The sequence below is a fragment of the Candoia aspera genome, chromosome 13 (genome assembly GCF_035149785.1).
Source record: "Candoia aspera isolate rCanAsp1 chromosome 13, rCanAsp1.hap2, whole genome shotgun sequence".
Lineage (NCBI taxonomy): Eukaryota > Metazoa > Chordata > Lepidosauria > Squamata > Boidae > Candoia > Candoia aspera.
In genome coordinates, this window is record NC_086165.1 from 8,568,977 (window position 1) to 8,588,594 (window position 19,618).

Consider the following 19,618-nt stretch of genomic DNA (forward strand, 5'->3'; position numbering starts at 1 on the left):
TTGACTTCACTGGATGTGTTCCAAGCTTGAAACACTCTCCATGAGGCTGGACCTGTAGCTTGCAAATTCCAAAAAGGCCTTCTGAATTTGAAACATTTTACACATGTCTAGTTCACAGAGGTCGAGAGGAGTCAACCAGTCTCCACCATGGAGTGTTCAATCAACAAGACATAGGGAAAAAGGATGGAGGAAAAACGGATATGGACGGAGGAACAAACAACAGAAATAATAAACTGAATTACAAAGTTCTTACAGAGGAACATCCCCGCTTCTGTATTAGCTAACATAGCAACCCCCTTTGGATTGTCAAAAAGGTTGGATCTATATTGATGTTTTAGGTTTGTATATTAGTAACTACTTCCATTCTTAATACAGGAATTATGTCTTAGAAAATGCACCTACCTGAACTTGTCGAAAGATGCCTGGGTTGTATTCATCTAGATGTTTCACGTGCCACACTAAAAAGGTACCGTCCACAGGATGAATGGTGAAGAGCATATCTGGATTCTGGTTCCACTCTTTCAGCAGCAGCTCGATCTTCCGGTCAAGCAAAATGGTAGGAAGTGGAATCGATGAAGCAACTGGAGAAAGCATTTTGGGACTTCCCTCCTTTTCTCCATCATCATGATCTGAGGATCCGGTCCCTGTTTCAGATTCTCTATCGAGAGACAACTCTAAAATGAAAGATCAAAAGACCAGGAGCTATTGTGTTGCATGATGTCGTATCGTAACAAAGTTTGCGAACAAGGAAAAGGAAAGAATCTTGCATGTAAAATACCAGGCTAGCCTCATTCAGCATTTCCCATTCTGAGCACTGATCATTGATTGCTGTGAAAAAGGGTTCAATATACTGTATGGTTCTGATAGGCAACACAGAGAAACTAGGACAGAAACGATTTTCATTACTATTTCATTGACTTGCTAGAACTTTAGCTGGTTGTTTATAAAAGATTCAGGAAATCTGAATCTTCTAAAGTATTATTGAACATTTCTCACTACTACAACTCAAGAGCAAGATCACTGTTCATGTGTAACCAACCATTCTAACTTCTCAGCTGCAACCACTGGGGTGGGGTGAGGAGAGGAGAAATGCATACAACCAACCATGATCAAGTTTCATGAGTAAGCCTCTCTCTTTCTCCTCATCTTCTCTTTCAAAAACATCTTCTTCTGCTCCTTTGATCTGCTGATCTGTCAATTCTCGCAAGTGCTGCATAAATAGCTCCGTTGAAGATGTAAAATGGAATTCCTTATTATTTAGCCAATGAACCACAAAGCCTTCACTGCCTTCGTCTAAATGAAAAGCTGTCTTCACCAATGCTGGTGGAATATCTGCAGAAGGGACATTTTGAAAAAGGAGCTTGGTTTAGACATTAAAGGAGTCATTCAGAGTTTCAGGTACTTGAGAAATGGGTTGGCCTAAAAGGATATAACAACATCTTGGAACAGTTATGACCTTAGCTCAGAGGGATGGAAATGAACTATTTCCCCAGTTCCAAACTCTCTTTCAAGATGAAATTAAACAGATTCTCCACGCCATCAAACTCAGCGTTCTATGGTTATTGTCCACAGCCATTATGCTGATGAAATATGGATGACTACAGTGAAATACGACTATCTTTTATTGAAACTGCATGCAAAACTATATAATATATGCAAGTAGGGGAAGCTTTTATGTATATAATATTCTCCACCTCTCTTCCTGTTCCTCTTGCTCTTTCTTCTTCTTCTTCTTCTTTTTCTATTGTTTTACTTTTTTCTTTGCAATGTTTAATTTTTTTAAAAAGTCTTCATATTATAGTTTGCCCTTGCACTCCAAGCCTAAAAGGAAAAGCTACTCCTAAACAATGATTTCCATTTCTGACATGATGCAAATGCCAACTAAAGTCTGCCAGTTCAGACTCTGTGGAAATTATGCAAGAGAGAAGGAAGAATTTCAAAGCCTGTAACAAAGTTTGAAGAATCACCAAGCCTGGTCTTGTACTGAAAGGAAAACTAAGTTCTTCTACTGAGTGTTCAGAAAGGAAGGAAAAATGGACAAACTTCTACTATTCAGGATAGACAGGAAATACAAATACTGAATTCACCAGTGTTGGGGTTAATGCTTGCTGCTATGTGGAAATGGCAGAGTGCATTAGCATGATGAGAAATATGGCGCTGCACTTCATGGATTCCCAACTGGTTGGGTAGGTCTTCTGCGTGAGTGATAAGCACCGAAGACCTTCGCTGGCCCTTCCTCAGGTTTTTCAGATGATGGATTGTCTGAAGCAGAGGAAGGGAAGAGGAGAGAAGACCACAAAAAGTATAAAAAACTAGAACAAAACCCCATCAGGAAGGTCATTTTAGTCAGAAGCATTCACCTCCCAAACATAAGCCAGTTTTTTTTGCTAAAATTGGGCCAAACCAGCAATGACAAAATAGATAGAGAAGATGTCACTAAGAACTAGTGTCCAGTAGCTGGTTTGCTTGCTGTCTTCTCTTGTCCCCCTTTTAGTTTGAGGTCACATCTTGGTGGGGGGGAGGAAGGGAGGAAGAGGGCAGACACACACTTCCATAGATTTTGGCATTGCTGATTTTGAATCTCTGCTACTAAGAGATGATTTTAACACCACAGAAATAAAAGGGAGCATCTGGGACCCCATTCTTTCTTCCATCATACTTCTAAAGCATGCTGAATGTTGTCTTTGTGCCTTCCTGAACGCGAGAAGCTGGTGCTGGAGCTGATGCTCGACGTGCTTGTTTCACAGATCTGCTCCCCCAGAAGCGTATCTTCAGGCAGCAATGTCTCTGCCCACAGCCGGCAAATGCCATCCTGACATGAAGTCAGGAGAACGTTGCAAACAGACCCCCTGAGGAGAAGCACAATGAAAGACCATGTTGGACCTCAATTGACCTGTCTACAGATGAAAGCAGCCAGCAACAAAATATCAGAGCAGGGATCGGCCAGCTTGACTCTCCAGATGTCTTGGACACCTAGCTCAACCAGGTCAACACCATGGGATTCCAAACACCTGAAAAGCATCAGGTTGCCTTTTCCTACCTTAGTCTTTTTTAAGGATTGGCAATCTGTCCCATCTAGAAAACTATTCCCCCCATGTGGGACCTTCTGCTACTTCTTTATTTTTATTAGCCTGTTGTCCTTCATTCCACAGGGCAGTGTTTCTCAACCTTGGCAGCTTGAAGATGCGTGGACTTCAACTCCCAGAATTCCCCAATCAGCCACGCAATCAGCACAGAGATCCCTAGGTTATTGGATTAAAACGTTTTTTCTTTTTGGGGGGCAGGTACCATTTTCTTCCAGAGTTATTCTAACCTGGGCATAAACTTGCTAGTGTGTCGCCACGAAAATCCCGTCACTGCTCGAGGATGTGAAAGGTAGACAAATGCAAAATGGACAGACGCAGGAGTCTTTCTGGTTTCATCTCCCTCCTGGGGAAGGAGAGACGATTTCCAGCCCATCATTGGATACCACACTTTTAAGAGACAGTCATCCTGAATAAAAGAAAATATAGAAAAGGATGTTTGTCTTTCAAATTCTTGCACGGACTGGATTAAAGCAACACTGTAAGAGCCAGGGGAATGGAGACAGCCCTTCCTCCCTGATGCCTTTAGCCACTCAAAATCCCAATTCATCCTAAAGCAGATGCTAATATTATGAGAGAAAAGGAAAAAGAAAGAACAAGAAAAACTCAGTGAAATTACTTCCACTGCAGCCCCATTGCAGGCCTTCCTTACAGTGAAGAGTTTTTAAATGGGCAAATATATCATTGTTTTTAGAGAGCCAGTTTGGTGTAGTGGTGAAAGCATCAAGCTAGAAACCGGGAGGCCGTGAGTTCTAGTCCTGCCTTAGGCACAAAGCCAGCTGGGTGACCTTGGGCCAGTCCCTCTCTCTCAGCCCCAGGAAGGAGGCAATGGCAAACCACTTCCAAAAAACCTTGCCAAGAAAACTGCAGGGATTTGTCCAGGCAGTCCCCAAGAATTGGACATGATAGAATGGATAGACAGACAGATAGATAAAATGGTTTTATGTGTGTACCTGCTCAATTTGAGTCCCATTTATTGCCCATTTGTGAATTTTATGACAATGTCAGGCAAAAACAAAAACTTTGGTTTTCTGATATGCACTCCAACCTTAAACCATCATTTGCAAGATGGCAACATTTTCAAGAAATTCTACAGCACTAGCTAATAAACCAGACTTCCCAAGTACAACGAATGTGAAAGTGGAAGCGCCCTCCTTCAAAGAGAACCCGATTAATCAAGTGTGACTGGCAGATGGTGAATGATCAACCGCTGGGCTGAATATATTCAAGAAGCGGATGTTGTATCTCGCAGAAGATAAGATAGGTGAAGTCAGAAACCACATGTAGAGAGATACAAATCAAGGGATCCATAGATGATCTGCCACCAGTGGCACCATCGTGTTTATTTTAGTTCTCAACTGAAGCATCTGAGGGGACATATCTGAGTGGAGATGGAAATTCAGGAGTTTGGCTGATCACGTATGACGGCATGTAAATTCACTTGCAAGCAGACTGACAGGGCTTCTCGTCAGAAAGCCTTGGGAAGTTCCCCACTGTCCTCTTGCAAAAAAGCAACTTCCTCTTCAAGCTAGGAGCTCAACGTTCTGTTTTTCTGCCCCCGCCACTGAACGTCTGCATTTCATCACCCAGCGTTATCTGGGCGGTTGGTCATCTTCTTTTACCTTTGTACCGGCATTATCTATCTGCTAAGCTAAGAGTCACAACCTCCAGAGTAAGTCGGATGAAGCTACGCACAGTAGTAATTAGAGTGGAAGCCTTCTCTGGCAAAAGCAGAATTTGGCTCCCAAGACCATCTGCTTTCATTATTTAATCACAACGCTTGGGAGTGACATGTGAACATTCGCACCAGATGGAAAGAGGGAGAAAAGGAGCTTTAAGAACTCCTTCATGTCAGTGGCTGCTAGCATGAATCTTTATAAAATGCAATATTCAGAGGACATCACGCACAAGCAAAAATATAGCTGGGCCCACTTGTTCAGAAGTAAGCTACCACTGCTCTGCAGTGGACATGAGCCCCAACTCCCATAAGCCTTAACAAACTATGGTTTGGAATTCAGGGAGATATTCCCTGAAAAGCCACAGATTGCTTCACCTTGAATGACTTGAAAAGTTGGGCATTAAGGTCTACCCTCTGCTTTGCAAATCACTTGGAAGAGGTCATTTGGAATCTGCAGGAGCATGAAGGCAGCCCTTCCCTGTAAGCCTTTGAGGAAGCCGCTGCTTTCCCTGCAATTATGTGGCTGCTTTCTGCAATGTCACGTGATGTTGGGAAATGACATAGCAGTTTTTAAGAGTCATAGGCAGGCACTACATTCACATGCGTGCACTGGAGCATTAATCAATCAATCAATCAGCCAAGATCAGCATAGTCTGAAGCATCTTTTTGAAATGGAATCCAAAGCACCCCACAATTCTAGTGAATTAGAGCAGGGAAGGAAACTCTTCACTCTACAGATGCCAATGTACTACCTCTATTCATACCCATTGTGTTATTCCCTCCTCTGTAAGCAATGTTATGCACGGTGCAGAAAAGGAGTAAAAAATAGCAAGCCAAAGAAATGTAAAAGAAATAAGAAAAGCAAAACAAAAGGAAATACAGCTAAATCCAGTTTACTCCAGCACCATTTGTTTTCTCTCTCTCCATACCATTCCATCCTTGTACACCATCCGTGTTTCTACAATATCTGCAGACACCTTCACAGACTTCCTTTTATTCTTTCAACTTTTCACCTCTCTTCTTTTGACAGTCTCAGCAACTTCAACCAACCACACCTTTCTCAGTTTTCCCCTACCTCTAACACATTCATTCTTCTTTCATATATTTGTCTTGTGGTTCATGCCTTCTCTCTGCATGGGCAAACTAACTTGCATTTTGACTGTGTGTCGGTACCCTTCATGTACTTCCTAGCTGGTGGGATGTGAACACGAGCTATTAGCTTGCCACGCAGTCTGTACATTACAGATCCTGGCTTGTAAAGAACAGCTGAACATGCTTCAGATGAAACTGGGGTTTGGTTACGCCTAGGGCATACTGGCACTGCCCTTATGTTAGCAGGAAATGCAGTATGTAGCACAGTATGGCTAAACTTTAGTCTACAACTTTATCTTATAAACAAGTGGCAACTGGAAGCCTTGGTTAACCAAAATGATGAAAACTACTATCAATGGGTCCAACTGTTGATGACTACCGATGAACCATTTTATTGTAAACTGCCCAGAGTCCCCCTATTCGGGGGGGAGATGGGTGGTGTTAGAAATTTGAGAAATAAATAAAATAGATAAACTACTACTCCCATAATCCCTTGTCACTGGCTCTACTAGTTGCAGCTGCTGGACCTTCAGCCCAGCAAATTCTCTATAGATGCCCTCCATTGCATTAGTTTCACATGCCTATTTAATATTATATGTATATATATATCAGTATACAAACATACACACCCACCCACCATAAAACAATTCTATTTTACTGATCAGAACTAATATGGTACAGAGCCTGGCTGACTCAAAACAGTAATTTGTTTTTTTAAAAAACCCTTTACCTTCCCAGCTGTTGCAAAGTATTCCCCATCGGGGGACCATTCCATCAAGTGCACGGAAACGGCTGTCCTAAAGAACGATTCAAGAAGGCAATTCTCAACTTTAGGCGATGTGATGGTTTTAAGTAGCCATTACTATAAATATCACTGTGCTTTACAATGTCAAGGTAGGTTATCTGTGCCAGACTCTGCTCATGGACACACTCAAAATCTCATTCTCCAGACAGAATTAATCGCTGCATGACATTACGCATTTTTAAAAATTAATTATATCATCAAAGCTGGATCCACCCTACATCTTTTTGGGGTGGCTTGGTAGAGCAGTGAAACAGTGAAATTTTGACACCTCATCGCTCAAATAGTATTGAGAGACCTGTTGCTACTGCTGTCAACAGTGCAGAAGAAAGGGCTGAGAATGTTGTGTGAACCTACGTCTAACTGTGGTTTATTTAATAAACTAAAATTAAATATACGATTAGGGCAACGTGTGAACTTATCAGAAAAATCTCCACGGTTTGGCAGACTGAAAAGGAGCCCTGTCAACTTCTTTATTTATCAAGCACCTTCTCTTCCAGCTTAAAAAAGCAACAGACTGATATAGTGTCCTAAATAGCCAGACATAGCTTGTCCCTCCTCCTCCCTTTTTTTAAATCAGAGTCTCCCTTAAAACTATGGCTCCCAACTCTTTGCTACAAACCACAGTTTTAAGAGAACCAGAAATGGATAGAGAAGTTCCTGCAGCTTGTTTTTAACCCTTGGCTTTCTGAAGAAAACTTTGCAATCTGAAATGCACGGGGAATTGGCTACCCTTCCTATAGATGTTTTTTGCTATCCTGAACTGGGCTTTCTAGCAGCAAATCTGGAATACCACCTGGATGACTAGATTGCTAGTAAGCCAAATATACAAGCGTTTCCCAAAGCAATATCACTGTTTTTTTCTTTTTCCACCAAGGGTTGCTTACTTGCACTGCCAGATGCATTTCCAGTCATTTAGGACGGGATGGTTTTTATCATCTTTGACCCCAACGTCAAGATTATCTTCCCCTTCCTCCTCTTCTTCCTCTTCTTCCAGCACATTGTTAGCTGGAGGGGCCCACAGTTGCAAATTATCCGTTGCAGTGAGCAAGCGATTACCTGGGAGTGAAGCATGTTTTATGGGACACAGAACAGATTTTCTAATATATATCAGCTTCTACAATAGCCTGCTTACCTGTTATAGCTTGAGATAGTATTGGAATAAAAAAAAAAAAACTGGCAAAAAATAAATACATTTCAGTATAGAAAATAATTCTACTGACACGAGGAACAGTTTTGTTATCATTGTATGCAATGAAAATCTGCAACAGAGTAGTTTGTCTCTGGAACTTGGTGTTTCCTCCAAAACAGCCCCAATATTTGGGGTGTGGTTTGTGCATTTCCAAAAGTGTTACTTTCCAAAACAGGAAATGGCTCTTGATGTTTCAGACATGGTCTAACCACAAAATAGCCTGTGCATATGAGCCTTTGTGCTTTCAATTCCTGGCTCACATTTAAGAGTTCTCTATATGGCAAGAAATACCATAAAAATAATTAGGAGCACCAAAAAAGCTAACAAATTTATTAGTGTATAAGCTTTTGTGGATCACAGTCCACTTCATCAGGGGGATAAAACCACATATACAGTGGAAATTATCCTCTACACTATGGAAATCAAAAGATTTTCCCTGAGGATGACACCCCAGATTAGCCTCTTGTACTTTTACACACCTTGAGACATGACCACATCCACACCTTATTACCTTGAGGATCCCATGCCAAGTTGAAGGTCATGGAGCTGAGGAAGAACTGTCCAGTTTTCAGCCATTGACACTTCAGCTGCTGTAGGGCAATGGCAAAAATTAATCGTTGGGGACCAAATTTGGTTGACAAAATTAAGCAATCACACTGTTGGCCAAGCTTTAGTGCTAATAATTAATGCCAACCACATATGCAAATTGGGCACCTTCACAAATGGAATGCAATCACAGCTCTGAGATAAAAGCAAGCAGAAAGTGCCTACACTCCTGCTGTTCTCCATGAATAGCTAATTCTCAGTACATCAAGAAAAAGGCGGAGAAAATTAGCTTGATGCCCCATTGCTTAATTAGGAGGAGTGAAATTAAAGATTTGCATAGAGAAGTCATACACAAACACACATTCCTTGGTACAAAAAGATGATTACAAAAATATTACCCAAAGGACAATCAAAGCTTGTTGTAGAAAAGTTGCTTAGCATAAAGAATGCCCACAAATAATTGCAAATTTTGTTTTATCCTGGTTTTGTAGTGCTCTAGGTTTAGAATAAAACTCCCCTATCCATTTATCCATCTATTCAATGCCCAGCATCTTCTGGCAGAGTTGCAAGGGCCCGCTGAATACAATCCCATAGACTACGTCGCCATTCAGGGTTACCTAAAGTAATGTAGACTGATCAATGGCATGACTTAGTCAATGACAATTCCTGATCAGTCCTAACGACACTGAGAAATATTTAAGCCTAATCTTAGAGCAGATGGAGAAGTTTCTCAAACATTCTAGCTCGGAAGCAATGCCCAGAGGGAAGAGATTCAGCATCTTCTTACTCCACATTCCCGACGCCTCCTGTACCTTTTACTGTGTTACAGCCAATTTCACTTGGCACATCCTTCGACCAGCTGACACTGTACCCCTGCAAACCATGTCATAAGGGAGCCTTTTCATCTCATGCACTGAATTTTAACTTTCATAAGACAGTATGGCCAAAGGCTCAGGGGAGTGGAAGTCCAACACACCTCCTAGTGGGCACAGAGGTTGCAAAATCCACATAATGTTCCCATACAGGTAGTCCTCACTTAATGATGGTAATTGGGACCAGCATTTCCATCACTAAGCGACACCGTCATAAAATGCAATGTCATGCAACTGTGTCACTTAGTGATGGCAGTTCTGCACTTTGGTTGCCAATGTTAGGCGAATCCTGTGCCGTTCTTAAGTGCAACTTCATGTGGTCACCATTTGCGACCTCCTGCTGGCTTCCTCGCTGACTTTGCTTGTTGGAAGCTGGCAGTGAAGGTCGCAAAGGGGGACCTTGTGTTGTAATCGCAAGCTGGTTGCCAAGCGATCACATCATGATCACATGACCACAGGGATGCTGTGACGGTTGCAACTACAACTGGTTGTAAGTACCACTCGTTCAGCGCTGTCATAACTTTGAATGGTCACTGAATGAGTGGTCATTAAACGAGAACTGCCTGTAATGATCCTTTATCCCAGTGTTTCTCAACCTTGGCAACTTTAAGCCATAGGGACTTCAACTCCCAGGATTCCCCAGCCATGCTGGCTGGGGAATCCTGGGAGTTGAAGTCCCTACGGCTTAAGGTTGCCAAGGTTGAAAAACTCTGCTTTATCCTATCTCTTCCCACCTGTTTTTCCTTGTACTTCCAAGCTTTGCTTTCAAACCTGCATGCGAGATGGTATAGATTTATTTCATACAAGACTCTGGTTGAGAAGAAAGCAGCTGGGAAATTGGAGAAATATTTGGAGGCAGCTCAGCTAAAAAGTGCACCTTCTGGTCTTTAAAGCATTATTTTTCAGACAAAAAGAGTAGAGCATGAGCGTTGGCTGTGAAATGCGTCACTCTAGTCTTAAAAATGACATGCCAAAAGAAAGAATCCATGAGCAACAGTAGGCAAGAAAGACAATGAAGAACCACATAATACTTACACAATTTCTCTTATGAGAGTTAATCCCAAGGGGCTCAAAGATACACACAGTGTTTCCATAAGAGGCTGCAATCTGAGCAGAGGGGAAAAGGAAAAGGTGAATCTGTGTTTAAACATGCAGTACAACAGGCGTAATTTTTTTAAAAAAAGAAAGCATCCAGAGATCCAGAATGTTTTTATTATAAGGAAGGAACGATTCAAGCAGGAATGAGTTATCCTCTTTTTAAAGAGGAGGACACAGCTCTCATTTCAAGCTTCAACCTCAGTCTTTAAAAACAGGGCTGCTTTTTAACAGCACAACACCCCAACACTTCAAATCTCTTACCCTGCCTTGCTGAGAACATTCCACACAGCTGACCTGGATGTTTCCATGCTTAGCACCAGGAATAATTTGCACACATTCAAAGTCGTTTGCCAAGATGACAATATCACATCCAGAGCCATAAGCCTAAAAGAAAAAAAAAAAGGAACAAAGGGAAAGAAACGTCTTGTCTATATTTCCTTAAAAAGGACCTAGTGACAAAGGCATTTAAAAAAATCTATTGAATTTGGTTCCTTGTAAGGTTCTCATGAAGGAGCTGTACCAAGGACGCTGTTGTCTGAATATACCTCCAAGGTTTGTAAAACACATCTGGCTTTTTATAATACAACATCTGCCAATGTTGCATCATGAAGAAAGGAATTGAAGCCTCTGCCTCTACTGTTCTCCTTAAACAGAATCAGCACCTCTGTCTGTTATATTGACTCAAAGGGGGTGCTATTCTTTGAGGAAATCAGCAAAGCACGGAAAGATTAAGACCAAAGTCCAACTTATCAAAATGCTTTAAAACAAGAGATTGATTTATGATCAACTATTTCTGTAAGGACCCGATGAAACCAGGCATCTTTGCCCTTAGGAGAGTCTTGACACCACAATATCCACAATCCTTTGCTATTAGCCACGTGGCCAGGGGCTGAAATCAAAACATCTGGATGCAACCTGTTTGCCTAGCCTTGAACTACAGCGATGTCATTTGTCAGGCCAAAAACATCCTGCTTATGTTGACATTTTCCTGCCTGCCTGTTCTGAGTTATTATCAATACGGTCCTATCTGCAGTGATATTTTAAGAGACTCATTATATCAAAGCCACTCTACAGAACAAGCATAAGAAGATATTTGCTAATGCTGGCTAAGCGTCCTACCATTAAAATTAAATCAAAACGAATATCCATGTGCTGGACACTGTAATGCAGCAAAGCAGGTTAGAAAAGCAGTACTTGTTGATTGCTTAGAATGAGCAAAAATCACCTTAAGGGCAACCAGGCTCGGGAGTAAAGGCCTCCCAAACATTTACCATGCATTTGGATGTATACCTCCTACACAAAGCCAATTAAAAACAGAGGGGCTAAAAAAAAAAGACACAAAATGTGCATGGTTGCAGGAAATTCTAAGCACTCATGAAACATGACATTCCTTCTTCATATTCTGTCGAAGTCCTCTGCACTTTAATAGCAAGACTAATATGTTTTGGAGAAATATTCAAATGCAGTGGTGGGAAGGGGTGGAAGGGAGACAAACTTAGGGTGTTTTCAAAACACAGAAGCAGTGAGGAAAATCAGTTGTCCTTCTGCAACCATTATGGTAACAGTAGGCAGGTTCTGCAGACTAAACGGCCTTTCAGAAGCATGAAGCCGAGTATCACCCACACAGATATAGTGCCTGTTTTAGTTGCTCGGCTACCTACAGTTGAAAATGAGATGAAAGTTGCAAGCTGCCAGAAGCAGGAGAATGACTTGCAGGATCCCCAGAGGTGGGGAAAACGGTATTTTGCAAAACCTTTAAAAAAGTCCAAGCCTGTGGCTCTATCCTAATCAAGGACGGAGATCTGCCCACATTCAGTATGAGATAATGACATTCTTGAGTTGAGCTCGAGTTCTGTGGGTTTCCTGGGTGCATTCATTTTTTTCTGGGCAGCATTATAGAAGTGATTTACCATTGCCTTTTCTGGGATGCTTTTTGGACATCACAGACTCACTTGCAACTTCACAGACTAACTTCCCAGCTGGTCCTCCATCCAAATATTATTTAGATTTAGCCTTTTCAGGATCAACTAACGTTGGCTATCCACTACCAGCTGCTATGACCTTGCTTTCCATAAAGTAAAGGTATCTTTGAGTTGGGCTTGACTCCCCGTGCTTCACATCTGTGCAGTTTTCTTGGCAGCAATATGGAGGTGATTTGCTTTCTTCTGGGAAGTTTCAATTTCCTAGTCTAATCTGTATCACAGATAGCTATAAATCAGTGTTTCTCAACCTTTGCAACTTTAAGATGTGTGGACTTCAACTCCCAGAATAAGGTTGGCTGGGGAATTCTGGGAGTTGAAGTCCACACATCTTAAAGTCACTAAGGTTGAGAAAGAGTGCTATAAATACATAAAAGGCCCTAAGGACACCACATCTTAAATCGTACAGAGACCCCAAAACCTCTACTTGTCCTGAGACAAGTAAGACTTCTTCAGGTGTATCTCAGGTGACAAACCCATCAGTGTGCTAGAATCCAAATTATTACTGCCTTTGTTCTCAATACTAATGAAACTTTTTCTTCAGTTGTTACTATTACCATCAAGTTTGTATACTGCTCTTTGTAAACAACCCCAGAGTGACTTACAGAAGTCAAGGCAGAGAACAAAGGGTAGCACATATTACGCAACCAACAAAATTATAATGCTGTCACACTACAGTTGGAAGCAAATATAATTGCAAGTTATCACCAGCTGCCTTCAAACCAGAAGCAGCCGAGAGAATCACATGCACCACTTCACAAAGCAGGACACTAGACTTCATTGTCCATGTGCATTCAGATCCAAGGTGAATGGCCCACTGTGTCTATTTCTGTCCCGATGCTGCAGCATGACAGCTTTCTATCATCTCCAGGCTCACAAAGAAATGACAGGTGAGAACAGCTGGAGTGGAGTGGATATCCACCACTAGATCTGGGGAAGGTACAAAGAAGAGCAACCTAGAAGATAAGGAAACCAAAGCTGTTCCCCTACAAGGAAGACTACAAAATCAGGTGGGTTTTCACTTGGCTGGAAGGCATGACTGTCAGCCCTTTGAGGTAGCCCAGACAAGAAGCACACCCAAGAATACTAGCTCTTTCTTTATTGTAAGGTTACATTAACAGAAACTTGCAAGTCTGAAAGGACATCTCCCTCCCTTTGCCTTTACAGCCCAAAAAACTAGAGAGGGTCCTTTCTGAGATGTTTGCCACACCCCCATTCCTTCTGTGGGCCCAGCTGCCTCTTATCTGACCCTGTCTAGGCTGTGGGTCTTTCTCCTGTCTCCCACAGTCATTCCCACATACCATTACATGGACAGAGATCAATAAAATCCCATGAGGGATAGAAAATGTAGAGAAAACTTTTTCCCTTCTGACATCCTTAAAATTTGGGATCATTGATTGACACAAAAATTTATTTATTTGTCATATTTCTCTACCACCCATTTTGTATTATGATGGCTCTGGGCAATTTACAGACAATTAAAAATAAAAAATAACTTATCACTAAAACAATACAGTATAAATATAAATAAATATAAGAATAATATAAAAGTGAAAAATATAAAATATAAAATTCAAGATGGCAAGTAATTATCTTATCATTGGCCCCATCAAGGTGCCAACCACCCCATGATTGGCTATCCCCCCTCCCACCCCAAGCTAGGTGGCACTACCAGGTCTTAACCCCCTTCCAGAAGGCTGGGAAAGTGGGGGTCTGCCTTACCTCCGGGGGTAACTTATTCCAAAGGGCAAGTGCCACAGCAGAGACGGCCCTCCTCCTGGACCCTGCCAATCGGCAATCCCTCATGGACAGGGTCCACAACATGCCCTCTCTGCTTGACCAGGTGGGACGGGTCAATGTAACAGGGGTGAGGCAATCCCTCAGGTAACCTGGACCCATGCCACGTAGGGCTTTAAAGGTGCAGGAAGGTTTAGGACCAACACAAGGAAGGATGTCTTTACATATCACACAGTTGAACTGTGGAATTTGCTGCCATCAGTTGGGGTGCTGACCACTAATTTGGATGGGGTTTACAGGTAACTTGGTAAATTCATGGATCATGATGTTATCAATCTATTGGTTTTGCTGACTTACAAAATCAGCATGCTATGTGAACTGAGCTGTTGTGGAGGGTCACCAAACTGTGGTTAAGCAACCCGAAGCTTAGCATTTGTGAACCCAGTCTGTGTGTGAGGATGTACTGTACTGAAAACTGTACTGAAATAATGATTTTATCCTGCACCATGTGAACTGTGTTCAACTATATTTTGCTATAGATTTCCTAGTTAAATACGTTTTTTCCTCGAAATGGTAATGTGTGGATTCTTCCTAGTGCAGTGGTTCTTAAAGTGTTTGACCCATTTACCATTTTTCCCAGTCTCAAATATGTCATTACCCTCACCCCAAAAAACCAACCAACCTCAGATTCTGTTGTTTTACACAAGCATCTTGGCAGCAGCAGTCCCAAACTGGATCCTCAACTCACCAACAAGCAACTACCAATGGCTCCATTCCCCCAGGTTAAGAACCACTAACCGTCCTAGTAGGTTAACTAGATGTGTGAATTGGGTTAGGCTCAGATGTCGTGCTGTGCTCTGATATGGTTTGTTTTGGCTTACTGCAGCCATTATGATTTTCACACATACAGCAGCAACTTTAGACCAATGCCTTGTTTCTAGAAGTAAAGAATAAAATTCCAGGTAACCAGCCAAGTGTTGTATAATGGAAGAAAATCTAGATTATCTGACTCAAAGTAAGACTGAGATGGGAGAAGAGAATTATACTTCGCTAACACTCCATCATCACTTTAAACTTTAAAACGTTGTCTACTAATGAAACCTTGATTGAATGGACTATTTAATGGAAGACGAGACCATTAAAACCAAAACATCCATTATATCTAAATGCACGTCACCTACCAAATTTGAGTTCACGCTTCACTCCCATTGAACAGACATCCAGTAAATCTGGAGAGTTCAATGGGAGTGAAAACCAGATCCAAATTTAGTCTGTGGTATACAAAGGCCACTAACTTGAGGTCCATCTTACCAGAAGAATTTGGGGATCACGGATTGTATACCCTCTGCTTTACACTTTGTTCTTTTTAGATATTCAGGGCCTCATGAGACATTTTGGAGAATTCCAAAGCTTGCACACAGGTTTGTGACCTTGGGTTAACTTAATACTGTAGAAGTTAAGCTATTGACTGAACTTCTCTTGAGTTCTTTGCAGTACTCTCTAGTTGCCATGGATTTAATTATTCAGATGTCCCAGGATGTTGCCCAGGCTACATTTTAAAGGATTTGGATGACTTGGCTGAATCCTGAAGTTCATGAACAATTTCCATTCAAATTAAGTTGTAGATGCAGGACCCATGCTTTTCAGATTTTGAGTGATGCCTTGTTGGCAAGGTCCAGATTCAATGACTGTACAGATTTCCTATGAAAAGTTACAGAACTTGCCTCACCAAAGAACTGGGTCATCTCATGTTCTCAACACACAACGGTTCCTAGAGGTATCGTCAACATTGCCATACGTAGGGCTAAAACAGGTTCCACAAGCTTGGAACTATGTTCTGGCAGCTGTGTGGGAAGTATGTTGATCATGTGCTCATGCTGGCTGACCACTATTGGAACTGATGTCCAACAACCCTAGAAGAGAACCAGGTTGGATAGCAAGTGTGCTCTACATCTCTTATTTTAATGTCTGATGCATTCTGACCTCTAGTCCAGTATAAAATTTAAAAATCTAGGACCTGCAGCTTCAATACTACCAGAAGATCAGGTTTCTGCTGCCAGAGATAGTGTGCTGTACAGGAATAATAACCGCTATCAAACCCAAGCAAGCAAAACCAAAAATATAATATTACTGACAACAACCCAAAGACCTTGAGAAACAGTATTATCCTTTACGGCTCAACAGATTATATCAGTGTCATAATTAGCTTACACTTTCTAACCATGACCTCAGACACCCCCCCCCCCCAGTTCTTTTGCCAAGATGTCCACGCACTTATCATGCTGATGTTAAGAATGAGAGATGAAATGCAACTGAAATCTCATCTCCCTCAGTTCCTGGCCAGCTGGCATTACAACAAGCATCTGGAGCTGCAATGGAGCCTACATGTTTTGATCTGATAAAAATGTGCGAAAGCTTTCAAGCCAGAAAGGGGAAAAAAGAGGGGGGGGGGAGAGAAGCACCAGGAGCTACACAATGTAGTTCATTTGTATTATTAAGTGGAGCCAAGTGCTCCTGTGTTAAAAGAGATGCCACCATCTGGCACAAGTGGCTAATGAATGCCCAACTTAGTAGTGGCCCTCATGCGTCCTTAGATGTCAGCAAAGCGGCATAGCAGCAGAAAAGGGAAAGAATTTGCCATTTGTTTCTTTTCTCTCCCAAAGACTATGTGTGGCTTTTACTACTCTGAAAGACACTGCTGTCATGAAATCCTAAAGAGATTCATCAGAAGGCCCACAGGTTGACTTAGGTATGCAAACTATATTCTGCATAGTTTTGACAATAATTATTGGCGCTTCCTTAAGGACAGCACACCAAAAGGATCCTGTCCCATCCTCTAAATCAGTGTTTCTCAATCTCAGCAACTTTAAGATGTGTGGACTTCAACTCCCAGAATTCCCCAGCCAGCATGCTGGCTGGGGAATTCTGGGAGTTGAAGTCCACACATCTTAAAGTTGCTGAGATTGAGAAACACTGCATTAAAGACTGCTCTTCCTGGTATAATTCTACAAACTGGTAAATATTTAGAAACCAAGCCTGCTGGGAAGTTGTTCAGGGTGGGGTTTTGCCCTCCTTTTCATTTATTTTTAGAAAGGAATATTAATATTCCACTTTATGTCACACAGAAAGAGCTCATCCACAGCCAGGAAATGAGGCATTTGAGAAGGTGGTTGCAACCAAATATCTTCATTAGGAAAGAGGCCAAAGTCTTTTTATAGAATCAGAATTAAGCCGTTTCTTCAATAAATAAATAAAATCCTTCCTATTCTCCTAGATCCTGTTGTTAAAGGCAGAAACCAGAAGTAAACACTTGATTATTTCTCAGATGCACTATTTTATCCTACAGTGAAAAGTTCTCAGAGCAACACAGAATAAAAACTCAAGAAAAAACCGTAAGATTAAAACAAAATAAAGCTGCATTTTGGCCAGCATCTCAAAGCAGCAGAGTCTTATTACATTTAGGAAAATGCCTTAATATTTTGCCTTATGCGGATGCATGTATCTTTTTCCAGTTGAGCTTGACATGAACATGCCCTTGTAGCTTTCTTGGCAACAACACAGATGTGGTCTGTCATTCCTTAAATCTGGGTTTTTTTTCCCCAATCTAGCTATAACCTTGGATTTTTTGGGTGGCCTTCCATCCAAGCACTAACTTGGCTTGATCCTGCTTAGCACTTTCTGAAACCAGCCGAGGTCAGCGAGGTGTCATGGCCATTTAGCCCCTGTGTCTTCGAGTCATTATTGTATTAGAAACATACACACTGAAGCCATAATAACTTAACATGGGGTCCATTCTGTGAATCAGGAAATGCAATCCAAGGAACTCAACCAACTGGGTTCCTGGTCTTACTAACCCTGATGCCTCTTGGCCAATTGGTTTTGAAAGTTGGGAATCCCATCCTTCTATCTATACAAATTTGGCCCAGAAGGAAGAGTTCAACAGGCTTCCTTTGCAATCTTCATGAATATTTACCTTTCCCTATCTAAAGATAGTCATCCCTCTTCTGGGGAAAGGTCACAAGAAACGCATACCACCAGCAGCCACTGTCACCAGGGCTGACACACACTTGGCCTAGCCTTTTGAAAACTACCATGCCATGATTTTCAACGGATCCCAATTTCTGGGTCTTGGAGCCTTTTTTTGGCATTGGCAGCTGTGCGATATTCCTTTCCACACAGATTTTGCCACCTTCCCAAATTATCCCACCTTTTCTGGAGCACCAGTAGAGCAAAACCTTCTTTGGATCACCCGCCACCCCCAATAAAATATGCACAAAACACAAAAGTATGCTCGGGTAAATCTCTTGGGATGGGAAAATTTTAACCATGTTTTCCATAGAGTATCTATGGATATGGATTGTGCTATTTACAAATACACACTCATGCATAATTGCCCTCTTGCACCCAACATATCAAGGTATATATTTATATGCATGTACAGGCAGAGAGAGCCTACGCACACACATTTACACAACCCCACTTCTCACACACAAATGCACAGGCATGTACAATTCCCCTCTTGCATACAACACGCTAATGTGTACTGATCTGCAGAACAGGGAGAGAGATGATGAACACACACAGTCTCCTAGAAAACTAATTCTCTCCCATACCAGATACTATTTTATATATTTATTTGCTTTGTACACCATCCCTTCCCATAAGGCTCTGGATTACCCACACATTTTGGCACACGCACACTATTCCACACAGGGAGGCACGCACCTTAAACCTCCCTATGCAAGCAACATTTTTTCGCACACACGCGTGCGCAGATGTCAATTGAGGGTGCGTTAGTGTGCACCCCGTGTGTCCCTAGCTGGGGAGGGGAAGGAGGGCGACCCAACACCTCCGTGGCGTTCCCCAATTCTTGACCGCGGGGGTGGCGATGGCGGGGGCGCGCCACCTCCCTCTGCCCCGGACTGCAGCCCGCAGGGAAAGCAAGGCGCGCCGGGCGCGCCGGGCGAGCAGCCGCGGAGCCCCCACCGAGGCGACTAATCGGAGCGATTAATCATAAGCCTCAGCCCCCCCCCCCGCGCCCCGGCCGCTTCCCCCCCCACTCCTCCTCCCGGCGGCCCCGGGACCGCTCGCCAGCCTGGCCTCGCCTCGCCTCGCCCCGCGCCCGCCCTCACCGTGAACGGGGTGTCCTCGACGCTGCCCACCGAGTAGCAGTTGTCGCCCGGGTTGACGGCGCCGGTCAGCACCTGGTGCAGATGCATCGCGCCCGGCCCCGATCGCCGCCGCCGCCAGCCGGCCGGCCAGGCAGCCAGGCAGGCAACAGACGGCAGGGGCGCCCTCGCTCGCTCCGCTCCTGCGCCGCGGAGGGGGAAGGCTGCGACCCGGCAAGGCCCCGCCGGCTTCGGGGCTCGCCCTCTGCCTCCCCCGGGACGAGCCCCGGGAAGGAGCGGGCGGGGACGGCGGCAGCGGCGGCAGGGAAGGGAAGCCTCTTCGCGGCGACCGCGGCGCAGGCAGGCGAGCTGGCCAGCGGCCCGGCGCGCGCGCTCGTGGCGGCGGCGGCGGCGGAGACGGGGCGCGCGAG

At 43.1% G+C, this 19,618-nt stretch overlaps 1 protein-coding gene across 2 annotated transcripts in view; it reads right to left on the reverse strand.

Annotated features, from left to right (window-relative positions):
* DMXL2 (Dmx like 2) overlaps nt 1–19,319 on the reverse strand; it is a 66,009-nt gene extending 46,690 nt beyond the window's left edge. For both annotated transcript variants that reach the window (XM_063314535.1, XM_063314534.1), the window contains exons 1-11: nt 19,212–19,319; nt 10,625–10,747; nt 10,301–10,372; nt 8,359–8,437; nt 7,543–7,714; nt 6,584–6,650; nt 3,314–3,492; nt 2,660–2,849; nt 2,088–2,262; nt 1,105–1,332; nt 403–674 (exon numbers count right to left, since the gene is read on the reverse strand). In XM_063314535.1, coding sequence (XP_063170605.1) covers nt 403–674; nt 1,105–1,332; nt 2,088–2,262; nt 2,660–2,849; nt 3,314–3,492; nt 6,584–6,650; nt 7,543–7,714; nt 8,359–8,437; nt 10,301–10,372; nt 10,625–10,747; nt 19,212–19,298 — 1,644 coding nt within the window. In that variant the 5' untranslated portion in view covers nt 19,299–19,319. The remainder of the gene's footprint in view (nt 1–402; nt 675–1,104; nt 1,333–2,087; nt 2,263–2,659; nt 2,850–3,313; nt 3,493–6,583; nt 6,651–7,542; nt 7,715–8,358; nt 8,438–10,300; nt 10,373–10,624; nt 10,748–19,211) is intronic.
* Between the last annotated feature and the right edge of the window lie 299 nt (nt 19,320–19,618).